Raw genomic sequence first — 20,336 nt, 5'->3', positions numbered from 1 at the left:
TTACTACTTTATCTTTCTGCTTCCTCTCCTGGATTTTCTTCCCAGGCTGCTTTCTAGTTTCCTCTGTGTGCATTACCTATGATATCTCAGGTAAAAGAGAAGAAGCTGTAAATCTGCACTGCTCTTTCTAAATCTTACAGATTAGATTCCCAGAATTGAAGCTTTATCTCACACGACTTTCTCTATGAGACTGTCAGCACTTCTCTCCCTATCATTCTCTGAAGATGTGTTCTCTGTAAAGCTCCATCATTTTGATGCACATTATTACTCCTATTACTTTTCAACAATGTCAAGGTCATTAAACACAAAGACAAGCTAAGGAATTGTTTCAGATTTAAAACCAAAGAAATATGAAAACTGAATGCTCTGCCTGGTTCTGGGCTAGATCCTAGACCCCTGATGAAATCTGAAGAAGGTCTATAAATTATACTTTTGTGTCCATCAGTGTGAACATTCTGATTTTGATCACTGTACCTTAGTGAACTAAAGGACTCTTCTTCTTCTGAAGACAAGACATATACACCAATGTTTCGAGAGGGAGGAACAGAAGGAAACAATGCCTTCAACTTGCTCTTGAATGATTTGGAAAAACGCTAAGAGCTGGTGAGTTTGGCTGAAAGATACATAGGATTTCTTTGTGCCAGTCTTCTGAAATTCTATCAAAACAAAAAGCTACAAAAGAACATGACAAAATCAAAGGCATTCTTTAAATAAGGGCTGATACAGATACATCTGAATATTATTCAGACTTTAAAAAGGAGGAAATTCTTACACACACTACAGCATGGATGGGCCTTGAGAACATTCTGCTAAGTGAAATAAAGCAGTCACAGAAGAACAAATGCTTGATTCCACTTGTAAGGCATACTTAGAGCCAAATTCCTAGAGACACAAAGTAGAATGCTGGTTGTTGGGGTCTGGGAGAGTGGTTAATGTGGACAGAGTTTAGTTTTACAAGATGAAAAGTTAACAACACGTTAACATACTTAACACCACTATAGTACCTTAAGATGATTAATTTTACATTAGATTTTTTTACCATGATAAAAAAAAATCCAGCATAAAAAAATGACTAATTAGGCAGAGATCAAATAATAAATGAAGAAAACTAACGACAAAAAAAGGGGAGGCAGAATGAAAGCATTTTTATAAATGTATGTCTTATTTGGAAAGAGGAGACACATAGGACTTTAATGTTCAAATACACACACAAAATTTAAGGGTCTCAAGGACCCACACTGTGGTCTCTAAGTACCATTTCCCAATAAAAGCAATGAGGGCTTGGAGAAATGTTGATTTCATGTCTAGGGGAGGGAAAGTACAAGATGAGCCCAGAACATCTTATTATACCAGAAAGCAAGGAAACTATCAAACACTAACAGGCTGGTCAAAAGACCTAGAAGCCAATGCAAAGAGGCTCTCACTGGCATATAAGCACCAGTAAAAATAAATAATCACTGCAACAGATTAAAACATACCAATCATGTTTTTAAAAACCCACTTGTTTATTATTTATAATGGGATAAAAGAAGACAACCTTATGGGTCACTTTTGAATTAAATACGTGCATATATTTTTACTTTTCCCCAAACCCACTAAACGAGATTAAAGCATTTTTTTGAGGTCTAAAACCACAAAGACAAAAACAGAAAGAGGAGACAAGAGCAATGAAGTCTGGGCACTGGAGGCATATGGATGAGTTAGGATTTCCTAATCTAGCAAGTCCTGAAGAGCCGAATCCTAAGCCAAAATGGGACAAGCTGAGAAGCAATCACACTTATGCTGTCAAACTCCCAACTAAAATGCTCTTGAATAAGCAGCACTGGTTACCTTTGGAAGGGAGGATGAAAATGGATCTAAAAATAGGAAAACTGTTTGAAACTCTGTTTAAGAAGCAGCTGGATCCCTAATTCCTCTCCCCAGCACTGCAGAGCTGACGAATGTCCCTGCCCCCTGGCAGAAGATTGGAACTTGATTCTGCAAAGAGGGTAAAAGAAAGGCCCTCTGACCTGGAGGACACTGGGTGCACCTGTGGCAGAGGCTCGTGCTCAGAGAGAGAATAAGTGAATGTATCCATGCACACGTGTTCTAACACCAGGGCGCCCAGCCATCTCCCCACCCTGGCTCCCACAACACTGGCAACCAGCCCTTTATGCTCTCAGGAGGACAGACGTTCCTTTTTCAAAGAATCTAGTCACCCAAGAGGAAGGATCTAAAAGTGTTGACATTAAAAATTGTCAAATGGCCCAGCCAGTCCACCCTCCTGAGAAGCCACAGGTAATAAACTCCACTACAAGCTGAAAGCTTCAACCAGCTTTTTGATGGCCCTCCTTAAATAGCTCACAATGAACCCACCAGACATCTGAGGAGCAAATGCGTGTAAGAAAAGCAAGACCTAAACTAACAAATAAGGAAAGTGACTTTTAAAAGACTGTTTCAATAACCCCCAGGAGATAAGACATTGCACGTGTGAATGAAACCAATCCTTCAAATTAAACACAGAGCACGGCAAGAACAAAAGGGCCCTTAGGAATTTAAGCATATGAAGACACTCCTCTTTTAGACAGGGGTGGGTGCCGGTTCAGCCCCTGGGTTAGACTAAGCCCTCCCCATCCCCAGGTGCTCCCTCTGCCTGCACTCTGCCGGCGGGCCCGTCCCCACCCTGCCCTATGGTCCCCGCCTAGCTCTGCACTCACACAGTCTATATTCTCCGTCATGTTCAGAATGATGTAGTTCTTCCCAGCCAGGTTGCTCCAGTCTTTGCAGATCACCTGCGCAGTAAAACAAAAAGAAGGGTGACAATTACAAAGGCATAAGGAAAGGCATCCAGAGAAAGTACGGACGGAAACCCTTTGAGCAGCTGGATGGTGAAGGCCAGGTGCAGGTTAGTGACAGCTAGGTGAGAGTTGACAGCCTCTGCAAGGTGGCATGCCCAGGCTCCAGCCCCAGATGTCTCCAGGGACTGCACAGAGGATGTCTTCAAGGACAGGCAGGAGAGGCCTGACAGGGCTTGCCCCAGCTATTGGCCTTCAGTGGCAACCCTGCAGGGGTTTCTTGTTCTGTAGGCTGAACGAAAACAGAACTGCAGGCCAGATACACAGGCTGGCAATTTGGGACTCCCTTCCCTCTGTCCTTTCTCACGTGTGAGCACACTGGCCTGGGCATATGCTGGGCAGGGGTGAGCAGGAGAGTAGGTGGCGACTGCACTAGGGGAGCAGGTATGGAGATGGGGGCAGGGGCACAGGTCAGGCAGTTGGAAGGCCACAGGTGGCAGCAGCAGCACTGAATGAGGCCATGCAGGCCAGGGGAACGGAGCTCTAACAAGAGCCCATGCAGGGCTATGAGGTGTGCGCCGCAAAAGTTTTGCTGGGGCTCTACATGCTATACTGGGGACACCCATCTCAGCCTGGCAGCCCCTCCCATCCCCACTGTGCAGCCAGGGGACCACCAGGGTCCTTAGAGAGAGAGACAGTCACATGGTCTTCATGTGCCCTCACTTTACCTGAGTAGAATCCCAGGGTATTCTGGACTGGGCTTCCGCAGCCTGTCCTTCCTGGGGCTGATGGCTATGGTCTTCTTGTCCCAAGGTAGCAGAGGAAGGTGTCAGTTCCACGTCTCGGGGGGCCAGGGGGAAAGAGGCTGAGGCTCCAGGGTAAAGGGGGTCTTCATCTGGTGTCTCAGCCCCACTGGGAGCTTCTGTCTGAGGGAATGATGCCAAGGACGGCACTTCCCCTTGCTTGCCAGCCAACCCCACTGCTCCCACAGTGGCCTCCTCACTTGCCTCCTGAGGAGCCTCAAAGTCTACCCCATGCCCTGCCACTGGCAGCACTGTGCCCCCTGCCTCCTGGCTGACAAAGTCCTGACCCCCTGGGGTCACTGTACTTGGGGTGACTGCGGGTGGTGACAGGCTGGGCTCCATGCTGCTCCCCACCTCCACATCCAAAGAGGCCTGGTCCCCAGATTCTTCATGCCTGTATTTGGCAGCCCCTGACATCTCACTGCTTCTGGTGGGAGAAAAGCTGTGGACCTGAATTTGGGCTGCTTCTTGGGATCTGCTCACAGGCAGCAGCTCCTCTTCGTCCTCTTCTTCTTCCTTCTCTACCTCCCCCTTCTCCCTTTCCTCCTCCTCCTCCTCCTCCTCTTCCTCCTCCTCCTCTTCCTCCTCTCCAGGAGCCAAATGCCAGGGTGGCTCCACCAGGTTCATCTTGGGCAAAGGGGAGGGCAGACTTGGCACCTCTTGACCCTGGCTGGTATCTTCTATTGGACCCGCCTTCTCAGTCAAGTCTGGAAAGACATAGTCTAAGAACAGAGACAGAAACCTCATTCACTAGTTTCATCGTCCATCATTGATTTGTTCAGTATTCTCTGAGCAGATGATATAAAGGAACTGTGAGACCCACAGGGAGATGGTGGGGAGTCAGACTACCAAGCCTACTCGAAAGGAATGAGAAATAAGGCTGGGTGGTGGGAGTCTGGGAGGCAGACTGTGGGGGAGATGAGGGCCAGGCTAGTCCTTATTTCCTTCATGATGATTATGACACAAATCTGCCACTAAAATTCTATGAACACAAGAATGTATAAAAGTAGAAAGAAAGTTTGTATGATCGCACCCCTCAGAGACAGCCCTTGTTGACAGTCCATGACAAGAAGTTAACATCTCTATAGTTCTTATAATGCATTTATGTTTCCTCCTCTGGGGATTTCTCCAAGAAGATCCCAGACAACCCATTAAAAAAGGTTCCTTTTATCTCTTTTCCAATGGGTTGTAATGGGAGGCCTCTTGGTAAAACCATCAAATGAGATCTGAGAACACTCTGATCACAGGAACAGAAGAGACACAGAGATCATGACCTTTAGCCCCTGGATGGGAAATAAAAAAGATGTCAGGAGAGCTCAAGAGAGACTACTGGCTGAGCCCAGAACTGACACGGTCACTGTTGGTAGTGACAGGAGGAATTTTACCCTCCCTGCCATTCCTAGGAACCATATCTTGAAGCGTGGAACTTAGGAGACCTCCTGGACAGCAGGACTTGTTCTGGCTTTTCACTGAAGCCTAGGCAAGCCTAGGCCTCTTCAGAGTAATGACATAGCAAAGTCATGGGCCAGTTCTCTTAGAGATTGATTCAAAACACCAGAAGCTATTTCTAGCAAGAAATTTTATTGGTTGCCCTCTTGTTGCAAAACAAGTATCAAAGACTGTTTTAAAGCACTCTTCAGACACGAGAGAGGTGGTTCAAGGTAGTGAACTGGGCCTCCTCCTCCAAAATTTCCATCAAATGGTAGAATGGCTTTTCAACTGTCAAAGTTTTAAAGGTTTAGATATATTTTGGGAATGTAGAAAGTAGATGACATCACAGGAACAAATAATCCCTCAGCCAAGACAAACACCAGGAAAGGCAGTGGAAAAGGGGCTTCCTTTCTAACAGAATCAAGGAGAGAGAATAACTACGGGAGCAAAAGGACACAAAACATAGAAAATTCAGAAAATGGAAGACAGGGGCACCTGGGTGGCTTAGTGGTTGAACATCTGGCTTTGGCTCAGATCATGATCATGGTTCTTGGGATCAAGTCTCACATCAGGCTCCCTATGGGGAGCCTGGTTCTCTCTCTGCCTGTATCTCTGCCCCTCTCTCTGTGTCTCTCATGAATAAATAAATAAAATTTAAAAATAAAAAAAGAAAAGAAAATGGAAGATAATCTTTAAATTCCAGTTAGTATCTCAGAGAGACCCAAAGATACTGCATCCCTAAAATAAAAACAGGCTAATAAGAGAATCAAATAATCTCTAAAAAAGAAAAAGTCTGTAGAAACTGAAATGAAATTGTCAAAATATAAAAATTCAATAGAACATCTGGAAGAAAAAAGTCAAGGAAAAATCTTTAGAGCAAAAGTAAAAGGACAAGAGAGAAAAGTTAAAAGAAACAGATGACCAGTGCAAGAGGTCTAATATCTAATATGATTTATAAAAAGATAAGAACCCTTAAAATGGAAAGGATAAAGAGCCAAAGAAGAAAATTTCCCACACCTGGCAGCAGGAATCTTCACATTGAAAGGGCATATACTTGAGATGAATGATAAAAGGCTTACATCTAGCTTCATTCTCATGACATTTCAGAATTTGTTTTTATTATTATTATTTTAGATTTATTTATTCATGAGAGACAGAGAGAGAGAGAGAGAGGCAGAGACACAGGCAGAGGGAGAAGCAGGCTCCATGTAGGAAACCTGATGCAGGACTCAATCCCGGGACCCCAGAATCACACCCTGGGCCAAAGGCAGGTGCTAAACCGCTGAGCCACCCAGGAATCCCCACATTTCAGAATTCTAAGGAGCAAGAGGAGATCCTAAAAGCTCTCAGAAAAAGAACAGGTTAACCTATAAAGTTACAATAAAGAGATTATCAAATTATCACCAAGTTTCTTTTTTTTTTTTTAATTTTTATTTATTTATGATAGTTACAGAGAGAGAGAGAGAGAGAGAGAGAGAGGCAGAGACACAGGCAGAGGGAGAAGCAGGCCCCATGCACCGGGAGCCCGATGTGGGATTCGATCCCGGGTCTCCAGGATCATGCCCTGGGCCAAAGGCAGGCGCCAAACCGCTGCGCCACCAGGGATCCCTATCACCAAGTTTCTAATTCATAACACTAGACTGTAGAAAGGAAACTGAAAATGCATTCAAAATTTTAAGGGAAGTGTATTTTGAACCTGGTATTTTATACCCAACTAAACTATCATTCAAGTATGATTATAAAACAGACGTTTTCATATATGCAAAGAAAGGTCTTTCAATCCACTGATTCTGAGAAAGGTATTTAAGGAAGTTCCCCCAAGAAATCCAAAAAAGACACGGGAATTAAGAAACCTGAGAGGAAGTCATGAAAATAAATCCCTTGAGGGAAGCTGTGCAGTGGGTCTATGAAATAAGCATTCAAATGGATCCATACAACTCTGAGAATTATTACCAAAGGAAAAATTGACTTATTATGAGAAAAAGTATAATTTTTAGAAGCTGATTGATCTTAGTGATAATTGAAAGCACACTATACTATTTAGACAAATAATTAGAATACTTTTGTTAAGCATAGTCTTTTTGAGTAGAAGAAACTGGTAACTTAACATCTTCCACTCCTCATCCCCTGTACATACTCCACAGGGAAGCTTACCTATTCACCACACAAAGCAGACAGTCATGGTGTTTAGGAGAGAGGTGTGCTCATGGAGCAGAGACCACAGAATACTGAGGAGACCTACACCAGCCTCTAATACTGAGCAATCTAGTATCATCTTTATAAAAATGAAAGAATGATCAGGACTCACAGGACATTAGATGAAAGTCAGGCTCATAGAGAAACATGAAAGGGAGAAAGCAAAGCAACTCACCTCTGAGAGAAGTTAATTTAGTAAACAAGGAGAACTTAGAAAAATCTGTTCTGAACACCTCCAGAGAGACTTGAGGAAATTACACCCATAAAACAAGTATATAAAATAATAAAAATATTTTACTTCAATATATATATATAAATAAATGCAATGCATAAAAACATAATTGAAATGGCCACTTGGCAGAAAGATGGTATAACAGCATGTCACATGGGCAGCCCAGGTGACTCAGCAGTTTAGTGCTGCCTTCAGCCCAGGGTGTGATCCTGGAGACCCAGGATTGAGTACCACATCAGGCTCCCTGCATGGAGCCTGCTTTTCCCTCTCCCTGTGTTTCTGCCTCTCTCTCTCTCTCTCTCTCTCTCTCTCTCTCTGTGTGTGTGTATCCCTCATGAATAAGTAAATAAAATCTTTAAAAAAAAATAGCATGCCACATGGATGCCAGGGCAATGAACATATACAATCCCTCAGAATCATGAGATTTTATGGTTAGAAGATTGCCCTAATGGCAATGTGCAAGAATTTGATGAGAGAGGGGATGAATGAAAGCAGAGAAAAGAGCTAGGGGCTTGCTGCAATGTTCCAGGAGAGATGAACACAGGTGATGACATTGGGAATGACGAGAGAACAGGTTCAAGAAATGACCCCAAGGTAGACTTGATAACCTGTGTGCTGACTGACAGGCAGAAGAGGGCACTCTGGCTGGCTGTGCGGTAGCTATACCTTTAGCAGAAATGGTCAAGTCTAGAGGCAAAGCGCACTGGAAACCCTCAAGAAGTACTTGAATTAAAAAAAAAAAAAAAAAAAAAGAAGTACTTGAATTAGCCAATACATTCAGTACAGAATGTGGAATGTGACAGAAATGTGGTGGGTGGTGGTGCACTTCAGCAGAATCCCACTGAGGTAGGGGAGTTCCTAAGAGGGCAAGCTAAATAAATAATCCCTCTACTCAAAATAATAATAATAATAATAATAATAATAATAATAATAATAATAATCCCTCTACTCAATTAGATGCTGACTTTCCAAAAGTTGATCCCTCTATCCCTCCAGAGACAGCCTGGCTTCCCACAGAATACTCTCAACTAAGCTGGACAATAAAGGGGTCATGCTGTGGGTGATGGGCTCTGTAGCCAGAAGACTTAGCCACCAATTTACTAGTCTAAGTGATGGTCAGTCCCTGGATTTCTCTGGGCTTCAGTTTTCCAAATGACAAATGGATGCCTGTATGTATGAGTTCTAAGGGTCTAAGCACTCATACCCTGTGCTTTGGAGATAGTTTCAACAAACGTGCCTTACACATGAGTGGCGTTAAAAACAACAATTCCTCTACTGTCCTAAATGAGAATAATACAGGATTTCCAGGACTACTGACTCTGATTGCCAACCAAGGTGATCTTCTTCATTCCTATGTTCCCGGCAGCTAAGACAGTATCTGCCTGGCCCAGTGCAGAAAAGAGTGGCAAGTTTGAGTAGTTTGCCATAATCGTAACCATGTTGATTTCCTAAAATATATTTTTAAAATTTATTTATGAGAGACACAAAGAGAGAGAGAGAGAGGCAGAGACACAGGCAGAAGGAGAAGCAGGCTCCATGCAGGGAGCCTGACGTGGGACCCAATCCCAGGTCTCCAGGATCAGGCCCTGGGCTGAAGACGGCACTAAACCACTGAGCCACCCGGGCTGCCTGCATGTTAATTTCCTGATGGTCACTGTACATGATTCCGTAAGAGACTGTCTCTGTTCTTCAGTATACACTGAAGTATGTAGAGGTAATAAAGGGGCACTGCATCTGCAGTCTAACCCATCAAACGGTTTAGAAAGAATTGTACATCTATAAGTCCATACACATATTTGGTAAAATGTTAACACAGGGGTAATCTGAGTGAAGGGTGTATGGGAATTATTCTTGCAAATCTTCTGTAAATTTGAAATTATTTTTGAAAGAAGGAATTACAGAAAGAGAGAGAGAGAGAACCACTTATCTACTGGCTAATGAACATGCTAGAGCCACCGGAAGAGAAGTGAAACGTGGCAAGGGACAGGGCAGGCCACCCTGGACTAGGAACTTCTGAAGGCTCCAGGAGGAAGAAACATAGAAGTGAATAACTTGGTGGACAGGTAAGAACGTACTTTTCCCACTCAGGTGTCCAAGGAAAGAAGACCAAGCTTCTGGAGATTTGCAACACTGGCCTGGGAGAAGTGGGAGAAGTCATTTTGGAGAGGGGATAAGAGAGTGAACTATAATGGAGGAGGAAAAGAGAAGCAGGGGGATGGAGCAGGAAAACAACAGAGACGCAGGAGAGGATGGCGCCACAGCGGGTGAGGCACAATGGGCCATGCAAGGCAGGTGGCTGCCCCAGTGCAGTGACAGCAGGATGTCCTGAGCCCTGCCCACTGCTGTCACTGAGAGCTGTGACTCCACATAGGCAGAGCCTGTGCTGCTTAGTGCCCTAGGCTTTGCTTCCTATCCCATCTGCTTCAGCATTTGGAGTCAGAACAGGAGGGTCCCACCAACCCCAGAACCTGTCTGGGATGAAGGCATACCTGCAGAGCACTCCCCACACACCCCACACCTGGACACAACTGTGAACAAGCAGAGATACCCAGGAGACACATTCAAGATAGCAGGAAAGGCAGTTAAAGCCTGCCCCCTGTCCCCAGAAGGGTAGTGACACCTGGGGCACTGAGGAGACATGAAAGGTCCCCAACAGCTCAGACCCTCCAGAGTGGGCTCCAGCTTGGCCTCAAAGCCTGGAAGTTCAGGGAGTGGCTATGCTGCAAGTGCACACAGGAGACAGCTCAGTCCACTGGCTGTTGGTGAGACAGCAGAGGCGTGCCTGGGACCTTGGCCAACCACTGGCCCCCTGCCTCCTTAGCCTCCCTCCCTGAACACAGGGTGCCAGCTCTGTGAAGTCTCAGTACCCCCTGGTGGCTTTAACTGGTAACTACATCATCCCTCTAGCCCGAGGGAAATCAGGACTCCAAAGACAAAGCCTTCCTTTTTACAGATGAGGAATAAAAAGCTCACAGAGGGGAGGCCACTTGCTCTAAATTGTGGAACTACACTTATCACAGCTGTAAAGTTGTAAAACCCAGGCTTGTGGGAAGTTAAAGCCAGTCTCTCAAGACACACCTGCTCAGTTAGACCAACGCCCAGACTTGGCTTCAGACGCCAAGGAGGAGCAAACTGATAGCAGTGGCATCATCTCTCCTGCTCCATCTGACCTGCAGGCAGAGCCCATCTCTTGAAAGCTAGGGCTGAACCACCAGACAGTCGACAGGTAAGGGCTCACGGTTCAGCTTCAGAGTTCTGCAGCCAGGGGCCAGAATGCTGGCTGACTCGCCTCTAGACGTGCCCACCACCCCTCTGGGATGCCGAGGCTTGGGTGAAATGACATAATGCATTCAAATCCCCTCGCCCGGAAGGCATGCTCTCTTATCCCTGAGCCCATATCTTCAAGTCACACTGCTGTCTTATACTCCACACAACCCAGTTCACTGTGGGTGTATCTGCAGGCAGGTGCTCCTGCAATGGGCCTCCGAGGACCAAGGGGTTCTAGCACGAAAAGGGACCTGGTGGGTCATCTGGAGCAGGTGATGGCTAAGTCATGTGAGATGGGCTGCCACCGTCTTCAAGAATATGCCTCCTTAGGCATTTCTATGTTCAAGGCTTTTTTTCCCTCCCCAAATTCCTTAAACCCCCTTTGCCGTGGTTCCTTTACAACTTTTTTTTTTTTTTTTTTTTCCTTTTTTTTTTCCTTTACAACTTAAGCCCATTTCTGTTTTATCTGCAAAGTGAGGAACTTCTGGGAAACAGCTCCCTCTGGATAAAAACCTACGTATTTTCTCAGTTGCTCCAATTTAGCCTCCTTTGCCTGGGGCTCAACAACTGGGATTATCCCTCATTCTCAACACTTCCCCTCATCATTCTTCTCTTGTGCAAACTCTGGACCTGCCACAGTTTTAAGAATGGTTACAGAAATAGCAGAGTAGGTACACAACAAATACTGCTGAGTGAACTGCTGAAAAGTGAACAAGATTCACGAGCTAGAAGCTAGCTGATGTGAGCTGTCAGGTAAGGCTTCCTGACTCATGCAGCTCAGTCTGAATTTAACACAGCGCTCACACTGCACTCTGCCCGTTGGACCTAATCTGGCAGCACGGAGGCAGCAGGAGGCCACTTCGATGAAGGTCCAGACTCCTGGACAACTTGGATTCTTTAGGCTTTTCCTTTTTCTTTTAAGCACACTTTGGGGTTTGTCTTTTGTTCCCTAAATAGATCGTGTTGCATTTTTTCTCTCCTATGTTTCATTGGTTTTGTCAGTCTCTTTCCTCAGCTCATCAAGGTCACACTAGAACTTCATTGCTACCTTCCAGGATAGCCATAATCTCATGGATGATTCTTGGCATCAGCTGAAATATTAATGAACTGACTCGCCTGCTTAAGACATGAAATTAAGACGGGCACCAAGCCTGTGGCCTTGAAAGATCATTTTAAATGTCCCTTTTGGTTACTGTCAAATCACTGAAAATTTGCCCCCTGAGTGCAATACTCAAGCCAGTTATTCAACCAAGTGTTAATATAAAAACACTCACAAAATATACAATAGACTCATAAAATGGAGGTTCAAGGGAAGAAGCTTTTAGTATAATTAAAATGACTTTTTAATGATCAACCTCAGTAGTCATCAAAGCAATGTAAATTAAACAAGATGATAAAGTTTTGGGGCTGCCAACTTGCCAATATATGTATATATTTAAAATAATACCAACTATTGGGTGAGTGCAGGAAACAGGCACTCAATCTGCTACTGATGGCAATGGAAATCAGGCCACATTGGGGGTGGGAAGATAATAAGAATGAAAAGGTTTAAAAACAAACATTCTGAACCTGTCATTCCACTCCTAGAAATGTACCCTAAAGAAACAATTAGGATGCTCATAATGATTCAGTTTCAAGGATTCCCATCATGGCACAGTTCACATAACAAAAGACTGGAAGGCATCCAGTGCTTCAGCAGTGGTGGCCTGGCCATCTTAGGATGCTGTTCCCACTTAAAACCGAGGGCAGAGAGCTCTGTTGACTGGCTTGAAAAGATGCTGGTAAGTGAAACAACAAGACCTGCCATTTTTTATAAAAGCATATTTTATGTATTCCCATATGGGAAAAATTTCCAGAAAGATATATGCCAAAATGTTAACATTCGCCAATTCTGGGTGATGGCATTAGGAGTGGTTTTTATTTGCTTCTTTTCTGTATTATCTAATTTTCACAGAATGATATTTACTACTAGAGTAAAACAAAAATACAGGGATTTTTTTCTTGTTGGCATCTAGGTGCAAGTGTTCCTGTCAGCTAGCCACCTTCTTAGCTAACATGCCTGATATGTGTACAGAGAACCAGAAGGTCAAGTCATTCAACAGCAGGTACAATCCCAATGTATAGAAACCATTTCCAAGTCCCAGCAGATAGCAACTTTGATGATCTTGTTTCTGCAAAATTCATCACAGCCAATAGTAATTAAAATGGTCTAATGAAGGGGATCCCTGGGTGGCGCAGCGGTTTGGCGCCTGCCTTTGGCCCAGGGCGCGATCCTGGAGACCCGGGATCGAGTCCCACATCGGGCTCCCGGTATATGGAGCCTGCTTCTCCCTCTGCCTGTGTCTCTGCCTCTCTCTCTCTCTCTGACTATCACAAACAAACAAATAAATAAATAAATAAATAAAAATAAAATGGTCTAATGAATTATTTCATATGGAGTGGTAGCAGGTCTTAAAGTGGAAATCTCAAATTTGAGATTTAGCTCTGCTACTTATGACCTGTGTAGTTTATTTATTTATTTATTTGACCTGTGTAGTTTAGTGTCACTTTTAAACCTCTCTGGGCAAATTTCCTTAGGTATAAAACAGTGATACCGAGGATACCTGCTTTTATGGATTTCATTAGGTTGCTGTAAGGTTAAAGAAAAATATGTGAAAATGATTTATAGCACTCATGAATGTTCCTTTATGTCCAACCATCACTTGGCATGTACTCACTCCCCTCCCCTTGGTCCAGGAGTGTTGGGCCCTACCCCTGGTTTCCAGGAGTACTCAAAAGCCAGTCTGGGCCAGAGAACCCCATCCCTCTGGCCTCAGGATTGGGTCAGAGATGGGTTCATGACCCAGGGCAGACTAATGAGCCTCCACTCTGAGACTTTTCCAGAAGTGTGAGGAAGCAGAGTTCTCCCTCTGCTGGGGCTGCTAAGTGAAAGGAGAGAACACTGGAATGACTGGGGGCCCACTGAGCCACCACACAGGGACAACATGTCTGAAAATGAAACTAGCCAGTGAAGGCAAGCCACAATGGAGCAAGGCAGGTTCTGACATTTCGTTTCAACACCTAGATAACACCTGCCTGGGTTCTGCAGTTATTGAGCCAATAAACACCCCTTTTTCACACAGGCCTGTGAGTCTGTTTGAGTTCGGTTTCTAGAACTTGTCAACCCCGAAGAGTTATCGCTTTTCTTGTAGAACGCTAATTAGCTTGTTCACTAGGAAAATTAAAATTGCATGCAGAGAATTTTATTAAGGATACTGGAGAATGAAAAGGGTGGAGGTTGACAGGAGAGACAGCCTTGGGATAAGTGGGTAACCCGGAAAACTGTTCTTAATCCTTAACAATCCTGCCTGAATTAGTTGATCAGGTCTAGAGTTGGCTTGATGCTAGCTGGTGGAGGGGCGATCTACATCACATTTCTTTCTCCCTACTTTGCTGAGACCACTCTTTTCACCTGAAATGTTAGGAAACCATAATATTTTAAAGCTGGAGAAGGCTTCAATTTATCATTCCTCACTTACAGATGAGAAACTAAAGCCAAGATTAGACAAGGAACCCACTCAAGGTCACACTGCTAGTCACTGGCCAAGCAGAAATGCCAGTGGCTGTGTTAGCCATAGGACCACAGGATCGTTGCTATGAGAGAAGGAAGGCTCTAGTTTGGGCTCTTCTAGGTTCAACAAACTAGCAATGAGATGTATAGCAAGGTATTAGTGACAACGAAACACACAGGTTTCCTCTTTAACACACACCATCCATATGCTCCCACAGCAGGCTGCCATGCCCAGGTGCTCACGAGCTGCTGATTCCACATTCAGCTCCACCACACACAAGCTGTGCAGCTTTGGGCAATGCAATTACCTTCTCTGGGCCTGGGTTTCACCATTTGTGAGGCAGTGACAGTTCCTGCCTGTGGACCCCAAATGAGCTAATCAAAGAGAAAATTCTATGGGAAAAATGGTGATAATTACTATGTAAAATATAAGACATAACTGTTAGTCTCTACTAAAATCGTTGAGCTGAGAGGCAACCTAATAAAAAGAGTCAAAGCTATGGAGTCTGAAAACTTGGGTTTGATTCTTGGTTATACTTAGCAGCTGGCCTGTTATGCAATCTCCTGGAACCTCAGTTTGTTCACTGGTCAAATGGGAGTAACAATATATACTTGTTAGTGTTGAGGTTAAATGAGATAATATGCCGTAACACCTAACATAGGTTGATATCATAATTACTAGTAGAGTAATAGATCTGAGATTGGGCTTGTTCACAGCATGGCTTACTGTAGTCATTGCTCCTGCTGCATGGATATATCCAGGTCCCCAAGGGCTGGGTTAAGACAGCACTTAGCATGGTCACTCTGACCTGTAGATAGTCTCCTCATCCAGGCAGGCCCTTTGAAGTTTCCTTGGGTCTCCTCTAATCTAAGGAGCAAACTCCAAGAGGCAATGCCTTCCTTCCTTCCAAAGAACTCCTAGATGGGAGCCTCTGACTTCTATGGTCAGGAATAGAAGAGGGCAGAGGGGATTAGCACACACTGTCCTCTCTGGGCTGCCTCCCCATACAAATCAGCCTCACACCTGGGATACTTTCTGGCTCTGTTATGGCCTACCACCATATTATCAAGGTACTGTGAGGATGCAGAAGCAGGAATGGCTAGCTTCATTTCAGGGCCACTGCTAGCTCACAGAGATGCCCCTCTGAGCAGATGACTTGCAAAAAGTCACTCCTCCCATCCAGCCCCTGACCTGATGAGTAGCGTGCAGGCTGGACATCAGTATCAGCTCCCCTGCTTGGCAAGGCACCCTTGGACAGGGCACCCCAAGCACAACCACGTGCAGTCCTGCTCACTTGGTAGAGATAAAAGGCCTCTTGGAGGCTGTGTCTTCCGAGCTAGGTGTTGCAGGATGACGTCAAGTCCACCAGGCAGTTGGGTTGGAGAAGAGTGCTCCAAGCAGACAGGACAGGAGGAGTGGCACCAGAGGCTAGGGAACAGGCCTGAGCCACTGTCAGGAAGAAGACACAGATTCTCCAGCCACCTCTATCACAGACTAAGTGTGACCTTGTTAAAGCACTTAACTTCCCTGTGAATCAGTTCCACATCTGCCAAGTGGGATGATAATAGGCTAATGAAATGATGCATGTGGGAGAAGGGAAGGAGATGAGGCCAAGGGAAAGGCCTGGCCAAAGCATCAAGAGCATCTTCTGTAGTGCTAAGATACTTCACTTTTATTCTATGGGTACTGTGTTCTCACAAACTGCCTTGGGGGGTATGGAGAAGAGACTGTCCTGAGGAAAGAAAGGTATGGGCCCAGTGGGAAGGTGAGCACTTAGGGAGCCTGGCAAAAGCAGCTCCCCTTTCTCCACTTCTTCTGGGGCACTTGCCCATTCTCTGTGCAGGGCACCTGAGTCCCCATCTCACAGTCATTCAGGGTGTATAGAAGAGATGAGCAGACAGACCATACTGGACAGCTGGCATGAGAAGAATGAATACAAAATGCCTGGGACAGAACACGTATTCAATGAATGGCAGCTGTCTTCACTACTAAGAGACCAAGAGAGGCTAATGGAAGAAGAAAAGAGATGAAGTGAGAGGGAAAGAAGCGGAAGGGAAGGGAGAGGCAGAGCAAATGTGAGTTCCTCAAAGCCTCAGGGTCATCCCACTGTGATCCTGAGGAAGGTCCTAGGCTCATCTTAGTGGCTTTCTTGGCCGAGGCCCTCAGAATGATTGCTTGTCTCAGACTAGAATGTCCAGGGTCAAAACAAGAAGAAGAGCCCAAAGAAAGACCCAAGTACATCTAATTGTCTAGTGCTTCTTTTCCATAACAAGGGAATAGATTCACCAGCATGTATGCTGCTGCAGTAACAAGGCTAGCTTTATGGGGGAAATGAACTAAATCACTATCTTATACCACATACCAAAATAAATTACTGCTAAAATAGAGTTAAATGTACAAATTTAAGGTGGAAAAAAAAGGTGCATATATCTCAGGAAAGGATTTTCTAAACATAGAAAATGTTTCTAAACATAAAGCAAAGAAAAACACATAAAAACATTTCAAACATTTCAAAAGAAAGACTGTCCCAAGTTTCTAAGAAATTTATGGTATGTCAAAAATCACTATAATAAAAAAAGTAATTGGGACACCTGGGTGGCTCAGCGGTTTAGGGCCTGCCTTTGGCCCAGGGCGTGATCCTGGAATCCCAGGATTGAGTCCCACATCGGGCTTCCTGCATGGAGCCTCTCCCTCTGCCTGTGTCTCTGCCTCTCTCTCTCTGTCTCTCATGAATAAATAAAATCTTTTTAAAAAAAAGTAATTACTAACCTAGAAAAATGTTTTCTATATACATCAGAGAAAAGGTTAGTATCTTTTTTATATGGTAAGAAAAAATAAAAGCCTCAACAGAAAAACATGCAAAAGCAGTAACAGGTAATACAGAACACTTACAGTGTACCAAGTGCTGTGCTGAGTGCATTAAATGAATTACTGCATTTAACTGCAAAATCCTAAGATACTACTTCGGGAAAACCGAGGCAAAGGTTGCTCCTTGCCAAAAATCACATAGATGTTAAGTGTTAGTGCTAAAACTTTGGAATCGGCCTGACTCCAAAGTCTGTTCTTCATTATACTATGCCTCAAATTGGAAAGGACTATAAATGGTCAGAAAATACACACACACACACACACACACACACACACACGCGTTAATGTTCACTAGCAATCAAAGGCCACTATAATTTGCTTATCAGGGCAGCCCTGGTGGCATAGCGGTTTGGCGCAGCCTGCAGCCTGGGGTGTGATCCTGGAGACCCGGGATCGAGTCCCACATCGGGCTCCCTGCAAGGAGCCTGCTTCTCCCTGTCTGTGTCTCTGCCTCTCTGTGTCTATGAATAAATAAATAAAATCTTTAAAAAATAATAATAATAATTTGCTTATCAAGTTGACTAAGATTTCTAAATGACAAAATGCTGGTGGGAAGGATCCAAAAAAGTGGCATTCATTCCACCTCTGGTGGGTATGCAAACCACAAAGAGCTTTCTGGAGGCTGATCTGGAAATATTTAACAAAAGCCTGTGGGAAGATTCTCATTCTTTGCACCAGACATGCTCCAACCCCTCCAGATCCCTTTTCTACCTTTCCCTACCCCTTTCTGTGCCCTGGGGGATGGACTCCAAGAGTTGCAGCAACAGGTCATGTCCCTGCTTCCTGACCAGACTCAACAGAGGCAGGGAAAGAGAGAATGCAGGGACCCTGGCAGAAGATGGGAGGAGAAAGGGTCAGGTATTTCCTCCCCTGGTTTCTCCCCTGCTGGATCACTGCCCTTGTCAGAACCACTTGCTCTCCACCATTCTCTGTCCCTCCTAGTTCCTTTCATCCACCCCTCCCCTCTGACCCTTTGGGTGTAGGAGCATTGAGTGCTCTGCTGCCACAGGCCCTGGATTCCTCTCTGGTTGGCCTACCCCCTACCTATACCTTTGTAAGTTCCTTATTCTATAAATAAACTTGCCTGGCTTATCTTAGTTCAGCCGTGTCCTCTTTCTCCGGGTAGGATGCCGACTGATACATCTTTACACCTAGCAATTTTATTCTAGAAATTTATCACAGGGAAAAAATCAGAGAAGTGCAAAAATAGATAATAATTAGTTTTAGCAGCATTAAAACTGGAAACAAGGGCAGCCTGGGTCGCTCAGCAGTTGAGTGTCTGCCTTTGGCCCAGGGAGTGATCCCGGAGTCCCGGGATCATGTCCCACATCAGGCTCCCTGCATGGAGTCTGCTTCTCCCTCTGCCTGTGTCTCTGCCTCTCTCCCTCTCTGTGTCTCTCATGAATAAATAAATAAAATCTTTAAAATAAATAAATAAATAAATAAATAAATATATAAAAGCGACTATAAGGATGTATCCCAAACTATTAATAGTTTCTCTTAGTTGTGAGATTATGGGTGAATTTTCCTTCTTTGCATTTTTCATATTTTCCACAACTTCCATGTAATATTTATTTTGGATTTATGTTCTCTAATTATAAAAATAATACACCCTAAGAGGAAAAATTAGAACTACATTCTATAACACTCTGCTGCCCTGTGCATGGGCTAGCACATTCATAAAGTGGCAGTCTAACGTTTATAACTGGGCACATGCATAGCTGCTGAAGCCAGAGCATGGCCAATGTCCTGTGCCACATCTGCATCCAGCCCGTAACTGCACACATTCTGGTTTGGTCCTATTCAGGTCTCAGGCTCACTGTGGCCCCCACAGGTCTATCAGTGATGCTTTGTAAACCCAGAAACCAACCCTGGGACATGACCCAGAGAAGAGCAGTGCCTTGATTGGGGGTCAGAGAGACCTCAGCAGGGGCACGGGAACCAGGAACCTTCAACAGAGAAGATATAGCATAGCAGGAAAAACAAACAACCCCAGACCCTGGGAAGCTTCGGCGTGGATCATGGCTGAGCATATAAGCAGGTGTATGAACTGAGGCATGCTTTTAACCCCTATGAGCAGTAGTTTTTGCAGCTTACGCTGGAAGAATGTTTCACTCCCAGGCTCTCTCATTATATGGAGTTATATGACCACAGAACATAGGCTCCCTAAATAGCAGCGAATGTTAAAGAGAAAAGAGCCTCCTGGACAAGTAAGACATTCAGGGTCCTACATTCAGCTCTGGTGCACAAGCGGGAAGCAGCATGGTTAAAGCTGGTGGGGAGAGACAAGAGATGTGATTTGAGTAAGGAAATGGTCCTCTGGCATTCTGCCTACATGGCCTCACTCCCAGCTGCAATGAGCACATACTCTTATGTAGAACAACTACCTGCAGTGGGTCCCAGGTCCAGACTGGAGTCATTCAGCTCCTCCTCCTCTTCCCAGAAATACTGTGGTGGTTGCAGAATGCGGGACTCTTCGCTCTCTTCACTGGGAAAACCTGAGCCAGGGGCTCCCAGGCCAGCTCCCAGTCCCATGGCCTCACTGGGTTCCTCTGAGTCCAGCGGTTCCAGGCCTGTGGGTGGCAGGAGGTCCAGCAAGGAGGTGGAGGTGAGGCCCTCTGGGCCAGGCTCATCAGATCCAGCTGCCCATGTGCCCAGGAATGATCCTGTACAGACACGAAAGCCAGATGGTTAGGAGAGGCTGGAAAAGGCTAGACTGGCACAAGGTTAAGACATGACCCCAAGAGCAAAGATCCCAGAGGTACCAGTGGAGACTTGGCAGGGTAGGGGTAGAGGGGGAACAGTCCTGACATCCAGTGGCTGCCAGGAGATTCTGAGACGCTGTTCTCACTCCACAAAGGCCAAACTGTTTAGCCCTCCCTGCAGCAGGGTCAAAGGGGAGACCAAGGGAGGCAGGCAGGAGAGAGTGAGGTTCATCTGACTCAGCACCCACTAGGCATCTTTTTATTTAGAAACGGCTATCAGCACCCATCTTTGCTACAACTGTACTGAGTGCACAGGGCACAAATGCAGTGAAGACCAAGCCCCTGCTTTGAAGGACCTTGTGTACACACTGTTCCCCAGGCTTCTGCCCTAAGCCGAACATCTTCCAGATCTGCATTAAGAATGTGATTTGTATTTCAGCAATATGATCTCCTGAATAGTCTTTAAAGACTATGTGAGACTGCAGGTCAGGCTCATCCAACATTGGTTA

General features: G+C 45.0%; 1 protein-coding gene across 4 annotated transcripts in view; it reads right to left on the bottom strand.

Annotated features, from left to right (window-relative positions):
- The window catches only part of PODXL2 (podocalyxin like 2), a 36,971-nt gene that overhangs the window by 10,639 nt on the left and 5,996 nt on the right, over positions 1–20,336 (bottom strand). For all 4 annotated transcript variants that reach the window (XR_007404372.1, XM_025448037.3, XM_049098371.1 and 1 more), the window contains exons 2-4: positions 19,510–19,788; positions 3,503–4,299; positions 2,697–2,771 (exon numbers count right to left, since the gene is read on the bottom strand). Coding sequence is in view for 3 of the 4 variants with exons in the window: in XM_025448037.3 (XP_025303822.1) it covers positions 2,697–2,771; positions 3,503–4,299; positions 19,510–19,788 (1,151 nt within the window). In the remaining variant the exon portion in view is untranslated. The remainder of the gene's footprint in view (positions 1–2,696; positions 2,772–3,502; positions 4,300–19,509; positions 19,789–20,336) is intronic.

Source organism: Canis lupus, chromosome 20 (assembly GCF_003254725.2).
Source record: "Canis lupus dingo isolate Sandy chromosome 20, ASM325472v2, whole genome shotgun sequence".
Lineage (NCBI taxonomy): Eukaryota > Metazoa > Chordata > Mammalia > Carnivora > Canidae > Canis > Canis lupus.
Note: the sequence above shows the minus strand (reverse complement) of the source record. Positions and strands in the feature narration are given on the sequence as shown.